The sequence below is a fragment of the Pagrus pagrus genome, assembly GCF_965226575.1.
Source record: "Pagrus pagrus genome assembly, chromosome: 9".
Taxonomy (NCBI): Eukaryota; Metazoa; Chordata; class Actinopteri; order Spariformes; family Sparidae; genus Pagrus; species Pagrus pagrus.
The window spans coordinates 10,937,411-10,955,227 of NC_140193.1; the positions used below are offsets into that span (position 1 = coordinate 10,937,411).

The following is a 17,817-nucleotide window of genomic DNA, read 5'->3' on the forward strand; positions in this document are numbered from 1 at the left end:
GCTGACCTTTCTGAAAATGTAATGAAACTTTGTGTGCCGGCGATGAAATGTTGTAGTGACTTTCAGGCTACAGTCTTTTGTGTCACAATTGGAGGGAGTTAGTGAATTCTAGGATTAAAGGTGCATTATATACAGTAGTTTTGAGGAAGAAATTTTAATCAGAAGAGAAAAATCATTTATTTTCACTACTGAATAAACTGAAAAAACAAGCTGTCATCAAAGGACAACACGATTTCATTCTGTCTATCTTTGTTTATATTTCCAGGACCCTCTAAACCATTTCTATCTTAAAAGAGCATTCTGAGGACCCTACTCCCCTATGAGGACAACTTGTTTTTTTAATTTATAGAAATACATCAAATAATTATTTCTTTGTATTATTATTACCTTATTTTTCTGAATGTGAATTTATTTTCCAAAAACGACATAGTGTACTGTTAATGTCAACAGTCAACCAATCAAATCTTATTCCTGGTGCTCACTAAATTCATATCACTATGTTATCCAACATTTGGCTTCTCCTCTAAGACTTAACCCAAGACAATGCACTACATTTTTGTGAAATGGTGAGTGAATCAGCTTCTTAATAATTAACCACACTGCATTGGAGAACACAGGTAGCTGCATTAAGTCAGCTGGAACAACAGAGACACAGCAGCTCTGTTCAAACAATCAAAGTGTGAGAATGACAACTGAGGAGAGTCAATCTGTTGTATTACTGCAGAGCAGGCTGGCCTGTAACCATGGTAGCTGTACACAACAAAGATGGAAACAGCTTCGGCCTTGAGATGCTTAAAAATCCTAAAAATCCAAAAATGCATGAAAACAAATAAGACTAAAATGTCTTTAGTTCTTTAAAACTAAAACTAAAAATAAGTGTCTTGTATTTGGATAATGCAGATGAGAGAATAATTTAGGATGTTTTTATACACAGGATTAAATACTTCTCACAAATCACAAATCTCAGATCACAAATCTCATTACAATCCATCCAAAAAACCCTTTTCTAATCAGATGCTAGATTTAACACTGGATGTCTTATTTGATTTACTTTGTTTATTACAAATATATGAAAATTACATAATTTAATCAGTGTTAAAGATATTCCAAGACCCTGTTTGATTTACATTTCGTACTGAAGGTCAGACACTGACAGACTGACTCAAGTGCTGTACACATTAGGTTTAGACTTAAACTACATGTGAGCAGAAAATTGTAACCTTGGCATCAAGGATTATACATGACACAGAATTATAGACTTTTCATACAGGTACTGTAGTCTGAATTATTGCTTTAGAAAAGATAATCTCTCATCTTTAGAGAACATGCTGTCTGGTCAGAGGATTAACACAGACTATTACTCCATCCTGATTTCAACATTTTCTTCTTTAAACTTTGACCCCATGTAGTAAACTTGTGCTGTTAAATTATACTTCAAGTTCTCACATTCATGCGTTGCTTCAAACATTCAACATCTGAAACCTGTCTGTGGGATCGTAAAATGACTTACTCTGTATACAGACCGCAGATCAGTATAGTGATTCCTGAAAAAACAGTACCCTAATTTTCTCAAACCTTCAGCCCCAACATCAATGTCTGACTTGCCTTTACACACAAAGTCACCAATTTATATCGAATTTTACTCAGGATCAGTCCATAAATAATAGGGTTTAGAACAGGGGGCATCATGAGAAATTGTATGGCCATGAAGTTCCTTAGGTTCTGGGGCACAGACGCTGATCCATACCTTGAGTACATAGTGTCAAAAAGCAAAGCAGCTGTGACATTAAACAAACACAATAAATGTGGTACACATGTCTGTGTAAACTTTTTCCTGCTTTCTTTTGACTTTAAAGCTGACTTTACGAGCCGTACATAAGTGCACACGATGAAGAGAACGTGCGCACAATAGAAGGAAATAATAATCAATCCAACAACATTGTTTGCTGCCGTTGAACTGCAAGCAAGTTTCACAATCGACCAGTTCTCACAATAGAGTTTCTGTATGCGGGAGCCACACAGTTTCAATTTGGATGTCAAGGTTATAACTACAACTTCACAGCCAAGTGGAACCAGCCATGACAAACTGATTAACACAGCAGTCCTCCGCATAGACATTACAGAGTGATACACCAGGGGTCGACATATAGCCACATATCTGTCATAAGCCATAAGAGCCAGAACAGAGAAATCAATAGTTGCATAAGAGTATATAGCAAAGACTTGCAGAAAGCATCCTACATATGATATTACATGAACATCCGACAGAAGATCGATGGCAAATTTAGGATAAAAGGCTGCAGTCCCATAAAGTCCATTGATGCACAGGTTACACAAAAAAATGTACATGGGTTCATGTAGGTTATGATCCAGTATTATGGTTAAAATGAGAGACACATTTACTACCACAATTAGACAATAACATAGTAAAGTGAGGGAGAAAAGAGTGAGTCTGTAGTTGACAGTTGCACTGAAGCCTGAAAGTGAAAATACAAGTATATTGGATGTATTACTCATTCTGCAATTATATTCAAAAACCCAAACCTGTCAACGTTGCTAACAGTATTTAGAAGACATGGTGCTATACTGTGAAATGGTTCAAATGTTTATTGTTAGACAGGAACATGTCTTCTATACATCTTAGACTATAGGTTAGCCAGTCTGTTTGTGTTAACTCAGCTGTGGATTTATGATGGTGAGACACCTCTCCACTGATGCAGGTGTGTCATTGGTTGGCAGCTAAAAAAATAAATAATAATAAGGTGACGAGGTATATGCAAATGTAACAAAATGTGCAGCTGCTTGCAGTAAAATTAGCTCCTTACAAAGCCAGAGTTTTTTAAACAATGGCAGTTTTAACAGTATGAGGGATGGAAATTGATATGAAAATAAATAAAAACATAAATGAATAAATAAGTGAATTAATTAAACAGTCAATAAATATGCCAGTGAATGTAAAAGTCCCCAAAAAACCCATAAATGTAGCCATTAATTAATTTATGAAAAGTGACTTAAATTGTTTTTTGCTTTCATAATTATTTACCTTCGCCATTATTTCTCATCTGTATTTGTTTTTCCATTTAATTGTCTTCTAACTCCCTTTATCTTCCTTCTCGCACCCTCAGATGCATCTTTTCTTGTTGTTCCTAGTTCTAGATTAATCCACAAAGGTGATAAAGCCTTTGCAGTTAGAGCTCCAAGACTTTGGCATAACCTGCATTAGGAGATCAGGGCTGCAAACTCAGTCTCATCTTATAAATCACTCCTGAAAAACCCACTAAAACCCATAAAACTGCCTTTCAGTTATTTTATCTGCTTTATTATTTCATGTTTTATTCTCTTATGTGTATTCTGTTTTTATGAATTAAAGCAACATTATATAGAAATTGGCATTTTGGGCGATTTGGCACCCCCCACAGTGTCTGAGTGCAACACCACTGACGTAAATATAAATCCCAGGTCTGCAACAATTTGCCAGACGTAATGTAATAAGAAAAATTGAAGTTCACATTGTTTATCATTTCAAGCAATGCATAACATGTATAGAACATCCTTCTAGCGACTACTTAGACTATACTTGGTTGGGTTAACTGATCGTGAGCTTGAAATGCTTTACACAAATTAATGTCATTTATGTGTTATGTATTTATGTCTCCCTGATATGATAGGCTGATGTGAAAATACTCAACTTTTATTCTGTTTGTTGACCCCTTTCCAAGGCATGGTTAACATTGTAAATGGTTGCAGCATGGTTAGCTTTAGGCATCAAGAATACTTGGTTAGTTTTTTGAAAATATCATGCTTTGGTTTAACATAACAAGTCAACATTGATATTTGGTTAAATACGCGACACAAACCCCCAGGGGGGAGTCCTGTGACTGATCCATCTCTCCACTCTGACCTCCTCTCTACACAAACTTAATGGCTGATTATACGTCACCTTCCTGGAGGAAAGGTTACTATTCATGCTACACTGTTCAGTGGTCCTTCAGTATCCCCCTCTTCCATGAGAACCCCTGCATGGTTGCATACGTAGCCGCAAGGCCACAAGTCATGTGGTCAATTAACCCCCACCTGCCCCCAACACCTTTGATGCACTTCTTAAACATTCTCAGAGGGAGAATCCTAGCAGAATTTAAGACTGAAGTTCCTCTTTAGAGCTGCGCTAATATGTTGTTTTTTCATATCAACAATGGATCAAATGACAGAAAATGTTTAGTAGCTGAAGAACCAGATATTTTTTCTCTGGAGTTTGTGAAAATCAAACCAAAACTCAAAGCAGAGTGAATGTTGGACTTCAATTGTCAGGTGGACACTGTTAACTTACTCACTATATTAACTCTAAAAGGGGATTATATTTCACTTTGTTGTGATGTTGTGTTTACAGGTGTTGGGGAGTACTACTGCATATGTGAAAAGGTTGGATGAAGTATTTTGTGGCTTTAGAAGGAGCGACATGAAGTCTGATCAATTGCCTCAAGTCACATAATTTAAAGCAGTGTCAGCTGTGGCTGAAGACTAAACGTTTGAAAATAAATAAAATATTATATTATGACATATTAAAATGGTCTGCTGTTGTCACTGACAATGTAAACCACTATGCAACACAAGAGCAGCAGAGGAGCAGGGGAGATTAAAGCAGCACTATCAGGAATGTAAGCTATATTTTTTGTTCACTAGTGGTTTGCATTATTTGTTAAAGTAAGCTTTAACAACAGCATGCCCACTATTGAACGAGCACCGTTAAAACAGTTGCAGTGAAAAGGAAACAACCTTACACACCCCGTTAAATATGATAACTCCAGGAATACAGAAAAATAATATACAGTAGTTTCAATACTTAAAATGCCTTTCACCTTTACACCTATCAATAATAAAAATCAACAGCACCACAGCAAACATCCTCAAGAATGACAAAGTTTAATCAACACCTCTCTGAAGAGTTCACATCTGATACCAGTGGGTTTTCTTACTGGAAATTGATGATCATATTTTCTCTGTTTATGAGATAAAATAGCTGGCCTCGAAACAAAACTTCACAATGTATCAGCTTTATCCTTTACCCTGTTTGTTGTCTGTAAACAAACTTAAAAAAATGTTGCGAACTTGAGTCAGTTTAAGTCCGTAAATAATAGGGTTGAGAATAGGTGGAAAGATGAGAAATTGTACGGCCATGAAGTTCTTAACACTTTGTGATACAGAGCTTGAGCCATATCTAGCGTACATGAGGTCGAACAGCAGAGCAGCTGTGACATTAAGCAAACATAATAAATGTGGCACACATGTCTGCATAAACTTCCTCCTCCCCTCTCTTGACTTTAAAACGGATTTTATCAGCTGCACATATGAACACAAAATGAAAAGATCATGCCCTAAATAGAAAAATATGACAATGAATCCAACAATATTATTTGTTGTTATTGAACTGCAGGAAAGTTTGAGGATTGACCAATTCTCACAATAAAGTTTTTCTATGTGGGAGCCACATAATTCCAGTTGAGAGGTCATTATCATCACAAAAGTCTGACAGAGGAAAGGTACAAGTATGGATAAACACACTAAAAAAACAACCCTACGTTTAGTCATAACAGAGTGATACTCCAGTGGTCGACATATAGCCACATATCTGTCAAAGGCCATCAGGGCAAGAATAGAAAACTCTGTTGCTGCATACGAGTATATAACAAACACCTGCAACAGGCAACCAGCATATGATATGACATGAATGTTAGACAATAGATCAGAAAGAAATTTGGGGTAAAAGGCTGTTGTCCCATAAACACTATTAATGCACAAATTACATAGGAAGATGTACATGGGCTCGTGAAGTTTTTCCTCCAATATGATAGTAACAATAAGAGCACCATTAACAAGCAAAATCACAATGTAACACAACAAGCTGAAAGAGGAAAGAGTGACTCTCTGCTTAGTTGTTGTTTCATTTAATCCTGATAAAGAAAAACCACTCCAATTGGTTGCACTAATCATGGTTTACTTAATTGACTAAAATGTCAGATGTACCTGGACTTGGTTCTTCACAGATGTATATATGAAAGGAGAATACAATGATTAAAATAATTCACCACTGGTCCAACAAATGATATAACTGCTTTTATTCTTTGTTGAGCATTGTAACTGTCCAATCAGCTGTCAGAATTTACTAAAGCTCGAGAGTTTAATAACCCGCCCTGATTAAACAATGCAATGATTGTATTCTTGTCCATGTTGAGTCAATGGTGACATGAGAAGATACAATCAGTGAATAGACAGTGTTTACTTTACAAAAGCTATGCAGCTTCCACATGGAAAAATATATTAAAAGGCCCATACTTCAAGGAGGATGGATGCAAAGAATAAATATAATTTCTATCCAGATTACAGCAATGATACCTGGCAAACAGAAAGAAAATGAATGTGTCATCCAGAACAGCCAGTATAATGCCTGGAGGCCCATTTGCAATATTTGACCAAACCATGTCCCCACAGCAAGTCCATTCTCACTCTCAAGGCGCAAAAGTTGCCCTACACTTCTTAGTTTGACCCTTGAGGTACCCCTAACCTAACTCTGCGAAATTCCTAAATTTCAGGGTGGTGGGGTGGGTCATATGTAGCACTTTCCTGCAGGAGACTGGGGTTCATGTCTCGTGTGTTATGAAGTTACAACATGGACTTGTTTATTAGTAATATAGCGAGTTCACTTACGTAACTTACATGATAAAGTTGAACATTATTTTAACACAAAGAAAGATGTTTTCCTAAACCTAATAAAGTAGTTTGGGGCCTAAACCTAACCAAATTGTGACCTCTTCACAATGTTAATAACAGTCCAAAAGCCATAATTTGTAAAAATGTTTTGTCAGTAGGCTTCATTTTGAAAATCTAATTGGACGTCGCAAATAATGTTAGAATTTTTGGGCCTAACTTGACCGTGAAGCCCGTCATGTATAAAACTGACACTAGAGTGGTAAGTAGAGCGCAATAGTTTGATCCTTACTGTGAGTCAGCGGTTTGGGAAATACATAGAGGCTGCATAATGTGTATCTCTGGTTGTGCTTGTGTTTTTTTTGCAGTCTGTAAAACAAACAGCAGCTTGTGAGCTGTAGTTTCCCCGGTAAACACATCAACCTCTTCAGCTGTCGTCGTCCTTCCGGCCTTGCCTGCTGCTGCTCCTCACAGGGTCACTCCACCTCCTTAGCTGGTCTTCGCTGCTAGAATGTCCCTGGGCAATGCAGAGTGGAAAGACCAAGTGACCGCAAAGCAGGCTGCTACCAAGCTGTTCCTCCCCCTTAGGCTGGTCTGTGCTGCTGACTGTCAGTACACTTATCTCGTGCACACAAATTAACCAGAAAGTGGGAACGAATTGTACGTAATGCCTACGAAGAAATCAAAATGTGGGGACAAACTGTGTCTTGTGCACATACTGTACATTTAATTACTACATTGAGAAAGAGCTCATATTTTTACTATCCAGTCCAATCTCACAGCTAACTTTAAACCATCTTTGCATTTAACAGTCTGAGGCCAAAATACATTTCTGTTCTGCTCGAAAAATATAGACTTAGGAGGTCTGTTATATCTTTGGGAAGCAGTCAAGTAGTGTTACTTAACACCGGGAAGCAGGATGGATAGGTCAAACATACCCAGACTTTCACCCAGGAGACCACTGTTCATGTTCTTTTTGAAAGCAAAAATAAACCTTGACTTATTTTAACATACATGATGTATTTACGTTAATTTATGTCATGCATGTAATGTAACTTAACAAACATACATAAGTTAGGTTATGTAACTTACTCTTATAATAACCCAAACCATGATCTTTTACTTAACTTTTTGATGTTTAAACCTAACCAAACTGCCTTAGAGTCACAACATTTACAAAGTGACAACACATTTCCAGTACAACGTTTTTCGCTGCAGTTTGCACTACTTCATCTCTGGCAAACGTATCATTGCTGACATAAAATGCATCACTACTGTTGTGCTAGTGCAGGAATGTCGCAATAGACACTAGATTTAGAAACTCATGTATGCTGCAAAATACATACTAAGCTTAATGCACATTGTGAGGACTCTTTTGACAAGGGCTTGAATGTGACGGATGTTCATTTATATGTAAAAGACCAGTACTCGAGGTCAAAGGGTTTTGGCTGCAGCTCAGCTGAATCACTAAGTTGACCAGTTACAGCGACAGCCTGTTGTTTACACTAAAACATGTTTTATACAAAGAACTGTCTTTCACCTACGTTTTTCTGAGCTTGGATCCTCTATTGAACTAAAACTTTAAAACCCCAGGGCCTTTTAAAATTGTGCATATAGCCACGGAGCTGCAAGAGGGCAACTTTTCTGCTTTTGGCCTGCCATTTTTATTTAATTAACATTTTAAGTCTTTGGAAACTCTAAATGTAAATATCACAATGCAAAATCATCAATCGCACCTTTTTCCCAGGCATTTGTCATCCAGTATCTAACAACATTAACAGCCTTCTATCAGTGTAGAGGGAGTTTGCACATAGTTGTGCTGCATGGAGACCGCAGGTCCCAGAGCATGACATCAACAATAGATTGATGTCCTGGGGATAAAGAGACATACTGGACTAATGACCCTGAGGCTTAATCATCATGTTTACTCTGGATTTGTGTGTCTCTGTTACATTGCATCACAATAAATGGGAGTTACGTCAGCAAATCTTATCAATAACACGGTAATCTCATGTGTATGGACTTCATAAACACATCAGGTCTCATAGGAAATGCATTGGTTGATGTCCTCAGTGTCTTAGGCCACTGTTAAACTTTCATCTAACTTAACTTTATTGGGTCTGGTGCCATATGGTGTATCTTATATGCATGATATCTTTGCTACTATCTGTAGTATCATGTAAGTACACTATGTAAATCTAAGTTCAAGTTTTTCACATGATGTCTAAAATCAGTTTGTACATTTTTGTGCCTTTTTGCACCAAGTACCTAACCTAAAGAGGCACTTATTTTAAGGCTCATTCATGCTCCCTTTATATACGAAAATAGATACGTCCATTTTAAATCATATAACTGTCACTGCCCACATAATTCCATGTGTCCTTCATGTTGGCCTGGATGTTAAGCAATACAGCAACTAGAGGGTGCCACTCAGAGGCAACTTGGTCTCGCATGGACCTTCGCGTTTACATCGCCACTATCCAACTTCCCATCCAGTCTCCACCCAACTGTTCTGTAGTAACTGTTCGTCTCTGTGCCCTGGCAAAGTAACATCATTCAGATGTTTAAAAGTTTTCTCCAACTTGCATAACCTTTCCTCAAAAAGTTCATTCATTTTTTAAAAAACTTCTTCCTTTTGTCCTGTGGTCATGTCTCACTTGAACAATTGGCTATCCTGCCCCCTACGACTACGGGAGTTACTACTCCATTGGTCTGTAACTGTAAGCTTTCAGAAAGGATGCAGATACAGGGGCGAAATGAACGCAGAATACGAACAGAAGGCTCCATCTGTATCTTCATCTAACTTTAAGCATAAATGAGCCTTTACTTGTCAGCTGGAGCTCTACTCAGCCTGTGAAAATCATTGTATTATGTTTTCTGTGGCTCTGCAGGGAGCTTTCCAAATTATGAACTAAATAACCCTGTTTATGTCATCTTAGTATTTAGGCCTGCTTGGAGACTACAGCATTTCCTCTTTTTTCTCACTAATTTAATATTCACTTTTAATATTCAGTTTGAAATTCACAAACATCTGTGTTCCTGGCAATTATGAGAAAAGAGAATCATCAATGCACAATAAAATGGTCCCTAATGTAAACATAATGGGTCATTTAGCAGCAAAAGAGCTGGGTATTTCCCTCAGGAGTTGTTGGTGAGCTAAGAGGAAATTAAAATATACCTTGATTTTGAGCCTGATGTGATGTCCTTCCCCCAAGTGGCCAAAAAAAAAGAGAAAAAACAAAAGAGAGAAAAAGTAAATAAGCTAACTAGTGCAGCTTAAAAGCCATAATGTTTTCTTTTTATGTTGGGACATTGCTGAATAGAATATAGTAAAAATTTGCAGTTATGTTATTTTGGGCTATAGTGATTTGACCACTGTTCTCCTTGAGCGTCCTTTAGGCCTAATGGTCTAGGACATACAAACTGAATTTGAGACTGTGACTGTGTGCATTTTACAAAACTTGTGTAACATCGACATGAACCTTTTTAATGACTGATAATGTGACAAGGTGTTAATCTTTATTTTTTTTTAAAAGGTATATGTAACATTTTCAAATTAAAATTCTAAAATTTCTAAAAAACAACGAAAACTTCAAAACAATGGTGCATTTCATTCTTTTGTCTGCAGCTTGAACTAATAGCGAAAGATCACACGATATGTCAGAGAATGAGGAAGAAAGTTGGCAAATGTGACTAAATATGAAGTGAGTAAAACTAAAATGCATCACCTTATCTGTGACTAATTCTGCAATGCTGGGGTATCTCATGAAAGCTGTGATGCCTTGATTATATCATTTTATTTACATCATCCACTTCTGCATATTTGACTAACAGGACAAACAAGGAAAAGTTCACCAAAAGTAAACTCATATTGTAAACTGTAGGCTACAATCTAAGCAGCTGGGTCCTCTAATGCAGCCCAACCCACCTCTGTGTACAAGAACAGTATAAAGTTCAGCCGAGGCTTTTGTCGTGTTCAGTTGGTCACCTGGAGGCATTCACATCTGTGAGATACTGATCTTGGGTCATACTGTATGTGTACAATGTGAATTTTTTGAATGTTCATATACTGCTTGACTAATGTAGTTCCTTGATTACTGATGTTTACATTCTGAAATTTTCTCACAGGTGACTAAAGAGACATTTATCATATGGGATGATAAACCAGAATCTGATAACACAAGCTTTTTCTTATATTTTTCAATAAATATTTCAGCATCCATTAACCAACTAAATGATGTTATATTCCTTGATGATTATTATCTAATTAACTCTTGTGATTCTGACCAGTGTTGTGGAACATGCTGTTGCACACTGGTATGCAGACGTTAGTGTTGAGGGATTTTGTTCAGTTGTTGGGAAAATGGTTTTAAACAAACTCAGCAAAATTGTGAAACCAGAACTAGAAACTGAAGAGGTTTCTTTCTGATTCTGTGTTGCTGCATTCTGAAATTGTTCTAAAAACATCCAGGAAAAGCATGTCAACGTGTCTTCCTGCCTTACTGTAAGAATAATAGAAAACTTAAACATAGGTATAATCTTAGGCTGAGGCATTATTCAAAAGGAAAAAAGACAATACTATTACTGAGCTATTTTGGCTGCTGCTTATTGTGTTTCACCGTGTGGCATCCACATTACACAAAAAAGAAATGAAGAATTTTACTGAGGTTGTGTCTTTTGTGCTGGCAGCCTATGGTCATATTGGAGAGTTAAAATACCTGTATTTCAGCATAATGCTGTTATGGTACCTCTCCATATGTGTGGCTAACACAGTTCTTATTATGGTCATATTTGTGGATAAAAGATTGCATGAGCCAATGTATATATTACTATGCAATTTGTTTGTGAATGAAATAGGTGGAAGCACAGCAGTGTATCCTCTTATGCTAACACAGATGTTTTCAGACACCCATGAAGTGACCCTGCCGTGGTGTTTTCTGCAGATGTGTTATTTGTACATATGTGGTTCTGTTGAGTTTTGCAGTTTAGCAGCCATGGCCTATGACAGATATGTTGCTATCTGTTTTCCTTTACACTACAATGTTATGATGAACACAGAAAGAGTAGCTATAATCATTCTGCTTGTATGGATGTATTCATTTGTTAATTGTATGTTTGCATTTTCATTCATCATCCGTTTGAAATTGTGTGGAAATGTCATAGACAAAGTGTTTTGTGACCACCACTTAATAATTAAACTTGCATGTTCAGTATCAGTACTTAACAGCATATCTGACCTGCTTTTTGCCTTTGTGACTATGGTTATGCCATTCGGTCTCATTTCAGTCTCTTACATGAAGATTTTGGCCATTTGTTTAAATACCACGAAGGAAAACAAGCAAAAAGCGATCTCCACCTGCACACCTCAGATTGTCTCGCTATCAAACATATTTGTCGGCTGCATTTTTCACTTTGTTGATCCCAGGGTTGATGCAACACATGTGCCAGATAAAGTACGCATTATTTTATCCGTGTATCTCCTGATTTTTCAACCAATGATCACCCCCTTCATGTATGGATTTAACCTACCGAAGATAAGGCAATCATGTAAAAGATTTCTGTTTGATCAAAAATAAATAATCTTCTCCATGTTGCAAGAGTCTCTTTAGAGCAAGAAAAATAACACTACGTTTGTGAGTGTGATTTAAAATGTATAGACAGAAGTAATTTAGACAGTTGCAAACATCTTAAATAGTGTGCAAACATGTGGAAAGTAGTTGTTGTGACATGCATTTTTTACTGTGAGTACAGCTGAAGTTGCAAACAATATTATGGACAGCATTTGTGATATACAACAACAAGTTTCTCATTAATTATTTTGACGGTCAACTTTCAGAGAAAACGTAAGGTACTCCTTTAGTGTCTGCCATAAAAACAACACATAACAGCCAACCAGAGACTGGTATGAACAAATGACAATATAATTTCAGTAATTTTAAAGATTAATTGTAGAAAATATCGGCCTATGACTTTTCATGAAACAAAGCATTTAGAATCAGTCAACAGGCTCATTTGTCAGTTTAGCAGCTGATAATCATAGTAACCCTCAAGTTCTCAACAGGATTGCTTTCACTTTTCTGACAAAATCTCAACTCATAAAGCACCAATATGTAAACCTTGAAAATGCCAGACTTCGGCATACTCCTTCCCATAGTGTTTCTGCAAGCGTTTTATCAAGTTTGTGGTGCTGGAGTTTCCAACGATGCTGCCACCCCTGGAAGCACTTGCTTTGCATAAAATTGCAATCAGCTATTTTGCTTTTTTCCTCAGTTACCTTAAAGTAATTCCACACAGCTGACATGATGAGAGTTGCACCCAAGCTCGCTCCAGCTAGTCACATGACACATGCTTCTCTCTTTACCACGTTGCGCATAGTTTAAGCATTTATGGGAGAGTTTAGGCTAATAAATTGGATTGGGTTATACACTTTCCCCTCTCAGATATCTGATCCAGTGATTTTGGCCAGTATCGGACCAATACCGATACTGAATATCGGATCGGCGCATCGCTAAGCTGGAGTACAATGCAGGTCACCTGGACTTGTATCTGGAGGCTGAATCAAACAGATTGGAACTTGCTCTTCATTGCTTTTCAGGCAGCTTAGGGGGTATTTGACTTCACAACTCTTACTTTTAAACTTCCATTATCCATCCATCAATCATCTGAAACCGCTTATCCTTTGCAAGGTCAAGGGGGGCTAGGGCCTTACAACCGCTGACATTGGGTGAGCAGCGGGTTACACCATGGACAAGTCAAAAGTTCATCACAGGGTGGACATATAAAGATAAACAACTATTTACATTCACACCTTATGGCAGTGTAGTGCAACCGATGAACCTTATTTACCAATGGAAAGCTCATGTAAAGTTTAGAAGTTAAGTTAGTTTATAGTTAATTCATCCTTGAGTTAATTTATTAAAAAATGTATTAATGTTTACACAGGTAACTATTTACTTATTCATTTTTACAGTTACAGTATAATTTACATATTTTCATTTTAAAATCTTTTCACTAGCGCAGATAACACAGCTACGATAATGTGTTTAATGTACCATTTGCGTTACTGTACATTTACCTCAGTTAAGTCCTTCTAGATTTCGGATTGGTTGGTTCAGTCACATGGGAGTGAGAACAAGGAAGTGTCGTTGCTGTTGTAAAGCTGAAGTGCAAACGGAAAGTAAAGTGCTGCATGAGGAAATTATCCATCTTCATTCTGCTCTTTCTTATCATTAAGAGTGATCAAACCACCACACACCGCACCCTCACGTTACACTCATATTGTTAAGCTTTGTGATGTTTTTTTAGTTTGTTTTTCAGATTTTTATCTTGTATAAGCAACTAGGTCTCTGAGTACAGCCCAACCCACCTCGCTGTACGAGAACTGTATAAAATTCAGCTGAGGTAATTTACATGTTCAGTTGGGAGGGCAGCGGTAGCCACCTGGAAGCCTTTCCATCTGTAAGATACTAATGATCTTGCATCATATGTGTAAAATGTGAATGTTAATTAATGTATGTACATATACTGCATGCCGAAAGTTGTTCTTTGATTACTGATGTCTATGTCCTGATATTTCTCAAAGGTGATGACACATTAATCAAATATGTTGCTAAACAGATATCAGATGTCAAAACGTTTTTGTACATTTTTTAAAAAAAGTATTTGAACAGTCATCTACATCATAATACATTATCTAACTAAGTGATGTTATATTTCTTATTGACCATAATCCATTTAACTTTGTTATTGTTTGAACAGTGTGGTGTGAAACATACAGTTGTGGTGTTGCACACTGGTATGCTGAGATCAGTGTCAAGAGATTTTGCTCAGAAAATAAGTTTTGACAAACTTTTGAAAATTATTTAAGTTGAGTCAAAGGTTTCTTTGTGATTCTTTATGTCTGTATTCTGGATTCTGAAAAAAACATCTCAATTGTAGATAAAGTTTTGGGCTTGGGCATTATTCAAAAGGATAATAGACAATACTATTACTGAGCTACTTCTGCTAATCTCTGTGATTCACCGTGTGGCATCCAAATCCCACAAAAAAAGAAATGGAGAATTTTACTGAGGTTGTGTCTTTTGTGCTGGCAGCCTATGGTCATATTGGAGAGTTAAAATACCTGTATTTCAGCATAATGCTGTTATGGTACCTCTCCATATGTGTGGCTAACACAGTTCTTATTATAGTCATATTTGTGGATCAAAGATTGCATGAGCCAATGTATATATTACTATGCAATTTGTTTGTGAATGAAATAGGTGGAAGCACAGCAGTGTATCCTCTTTTGCTAACACAGATGTTTTCAGACACCCATGAAGTGACCCTGCCGTGGTGTTTTCTGCAGATGTGTTATTTGTACATATGTGGTTCTGTTGAGTTTTGCAGTTTAGCAGCCATGGCCTATGACAGATATGTTGCTATCTGTTATCCTTTACACTACAATGTTATTATGAACACAGAAAGAGTAGCTATAATCATTCTGCTTGTATGGATGTATTCATTTGTTAATTGTATGTTTGCATTTTCATTTGTCATCCGTTTGAAATTGTGTGGGAATGTCATTGACAAAGTGTTTTGTGACCACCACTTAATAATTAAACTTGCATGTTCAGTATCAGTACTTAACAGCATATCTGACCTGCTTTTTGCCTTTGTGACTATGGTTATGCCATTCGGTCTCATTTCAGTCTCTTACATGAAGATTATGGCCGTTTGTTTAAATACCACGAAGGAAAACAAGCAGAAAGCGATCTCCACCTGCACACCTCAGATTATCTCACTATCAAACATGTTTGTTGGCTGCATTTTTCACTTTGTTGATTCCAGGGTTGATGCAACACATGTACCAGATAAAGTACGCATTTTTTTATCCGTGTATCTCCTGATTTTTCAACCAATGATCACCCCCTTCATGTATGGATTTAACCTACCGAAGATAAGGCAATCATGTAAAAGATTTCTGTTTGATCAAAAATAAATAATCTTCTCCATGTTGCAAGAGTCTCTTTAGGGCAAGAAAAAATAACATTATGTTTTAGAGTGTGATTTAAAATGTATAGACAAAAGTAATTTAGACAGTTGCAAACTTCTTAAATAGTGTGCAAACATTACAAAAAATGTGGAAAGTAGTTGTTGTGACATGCATTTTTTACTGTGAGTACAGCTGAAGTTGCAAACAATATTATGGACAGCATTTGCGATATACAACAACAAGTTTCTTATTAATTCATTTGACGGTCAACTTTCAGAAAAAAACTAAGGTACTCCTTTAGTGTCTGCCATAAAAACAACACATAACAGCCAACCAGAGACTGGTATGAGCAAATGACAATATAATTTCCGTAATTTAAAAATTCATTGTAGAAAATATCATCCTATGACTTTTCATGAAACAAAGCATTTAGAATCAGTCAACACTTTTCTGACAAAATCTCAACTCATAAAGCACCAATATGTAGAATTTTAAAATGTCAGACTTTGGTGCAACTGCAACCATTGATCTACTCATGCTCAGAAACTTCATAGGCTATCTTTGAACAATTTGTAACTCTTACTTCATTATTGCAATGCTTTGTCACCACAAGTACATTTTAATGCCCACACAATACTGTCAAATAAGTAGATTCGTATACTTAGAAAGAGAGAAAATGACACAGGATAGAAAAATGTACAGGATAGAATGAGAAGAACAGAGATGTTGCAGAGGGACCACAGAAATTGTCAATGATTTTAATTATGTTGAATGGGCCCACGAATTGGAGCCAATTTATGGGATTCAACTCTGAGAACAAGAGGTAACACGACAGCCTCACTCTCTGTCCAACCTGATAGCAGGGAGCTGGAGTAGGGATGGGTTGATACCACTTTTTTTTGTCCGATACAGATACCGATAAGACAACATTGAGTATCTGACGATACCAATATCAATCCAATACAGCCTTTCCCCTCTCAACAAAGCCATAGATTATACATCTGTATGGAAGCACTTTGCTTAACCTAGCCATTTAAAAACATGCTTAAACTGTAGAATAAATAGTCTACTTCCCTAAAGGAAGAAATACATAGACAGCATCATGAATCAGTTTTGCAGTAGTGCTGCTTCTTTTTATTTTGACTTCTTTACACACAGAGCTTTTAGCATTTTTCCCTGCAGTACTATCGGAGAATCACGGACTGTGGCTCTGCTAATTCAGTTACAAACACGTTTAATTTACTATAACTTCTTCACAATAAAAGCCCCTCATTATATAGTCGTTTAAAAGCTTTTATGATGAAGCAGCATTACATTACACCTAATGGCAATTTAGCGCAGCCGATGAACCTTATTTACCAATGGAAAGCTCATATTGTTAAGCGTTGTGATGTGTTTTTAGTTTGTTTTGGTTTGTTTTTCAGATTTGTTTCTTGTATAAGCAACTAGGGCCTGGATCTACTAAAGGTTTGCGTGTATTAAAACATGTGCAAACTGCTTGCACACGCAAAAAAAATGTACAAACTGATTTACTAACAGTGCGCAAAAAGGGTTGCGTCTGTCAAAGGTGCAAAATAGCGCGTCTGCATTCAGTTAGTACGTTTGCAGCAATGAATATGCAGCATGGGGCGTTTACACGCAATCGTGCGTGTTGTGGGTGGAGAAAATGTAAATATATTAATTTAGCACACGCAAAGTGATTTATCAAACCGGAAAGCAATTTTGCTCATAGAAACTGCGTCTATATTTACCACGTCTCAAAGGGAGGTGCAAACTGTTTGTATGCGTAATTGCGCACACGTCTGCCGTTATTGTTGCAAGAAGGAGTTGCCGAAACAATGGAAGGAGACGCCGAGAACGCATTTTCACCCTTGTGTGAACATTTTTGGGATGAATGAGGAAACTATCATTAGAACATATCGCCTATCCAGCCTTGCCATTTTGGAGCTGTTGGAGGAACTCAGAGCGGATTTGGAGCCAGCTATGAGAAGGACTCACGCAGTACCTGCAATATTCTTCTGTATATGTCTGTAATTCTTCTGATGTCTTGGTATCTCCTTTTCACTTCATCCACTGTTCGCCTGTTTTTTCCAACAGCATTAACTTTTTCACCGATTTTCTCGCACATGGCGTTCCTTTGC

General features: G+C 37.0%; 4 protein-coding genes across 4 annotated transcripts; 2 read left to right on the plus strand and 2 right to left on the minus strand.

The window, feature by feature from the left end:
- Nucleotides 1–1,569: 1,569 nt before the first annotated feature.
- LOC311262910 (olfactory receptor 6N1-like) lies at nt 1,570–2,517 on the minus strand (the record flags this gene model as incomplete). The annotated part of the gene is made up of 1 exon (XM_084362661.1): nt 1,570–2,517. One exon carries the CDS (start codon nt 2,515–2,517, stop codon nt 1,570–1,572), a length of 948 nt encoding a protein of 315 aa, XP_084218787.1.
- Nucleotides 2,518–5,052: 2,535 nt separating this feature from the next.
- On the minus strand, nt 5,053–5,988 carry LOC311262911 (olfactory receptor 2K2-like; the record flags this gene model as incomplete). Its single annotated transcript, XM_084362662.1, has 1 exon — nt 5,053–5,988. The coding sequence occupies one exon, from the start codon at nt 5,986–5,988 to the stop codon at nt 5,053–5,055; it is 936 nt and encodes a 311-aa protein (XP_084218788.1).
- A 5,363-nt stretch (nt 5,989–11,351) lies between these two features.
- LOC311262384 (olfactory receptor 1E16-like) lies at nt 11,352–12,278 on the plus strand (the record flags this gene model as incomplete). The annotated part of the gene is made up of 1 exon (XM_084361722.1): nt 11,352–12,278. The coding sequence occupies one exon, from the start codon at nt 11,352–11,354 to the stop codon at nt 12,276–12,278; it is 927 nt and encodes a 308-aa protein (XP_084217848.1).
- Nucleotides 12,279–14,755: 2,477 nt separating this feature from the next.
- Nucleotides 14,756–15,682, plus strand: LOC311262304 (olfactory receptor 1E16-like; the record flags this gene model as incomplete). Its single annotated transcript, XM_084361588.1, has 1 exon — nt 14,756–15,682. The coding sequence occupies one exon, from the start codon at nt 14,756–14,758 to the stop codon at nt 15,680–15,682; it is 927 nt and encodes a 308-aa protein (XP_084217714.1).
- Between the last annotated feature and the right edge of the window lie 2,135 nt (nt 15,683–17,817).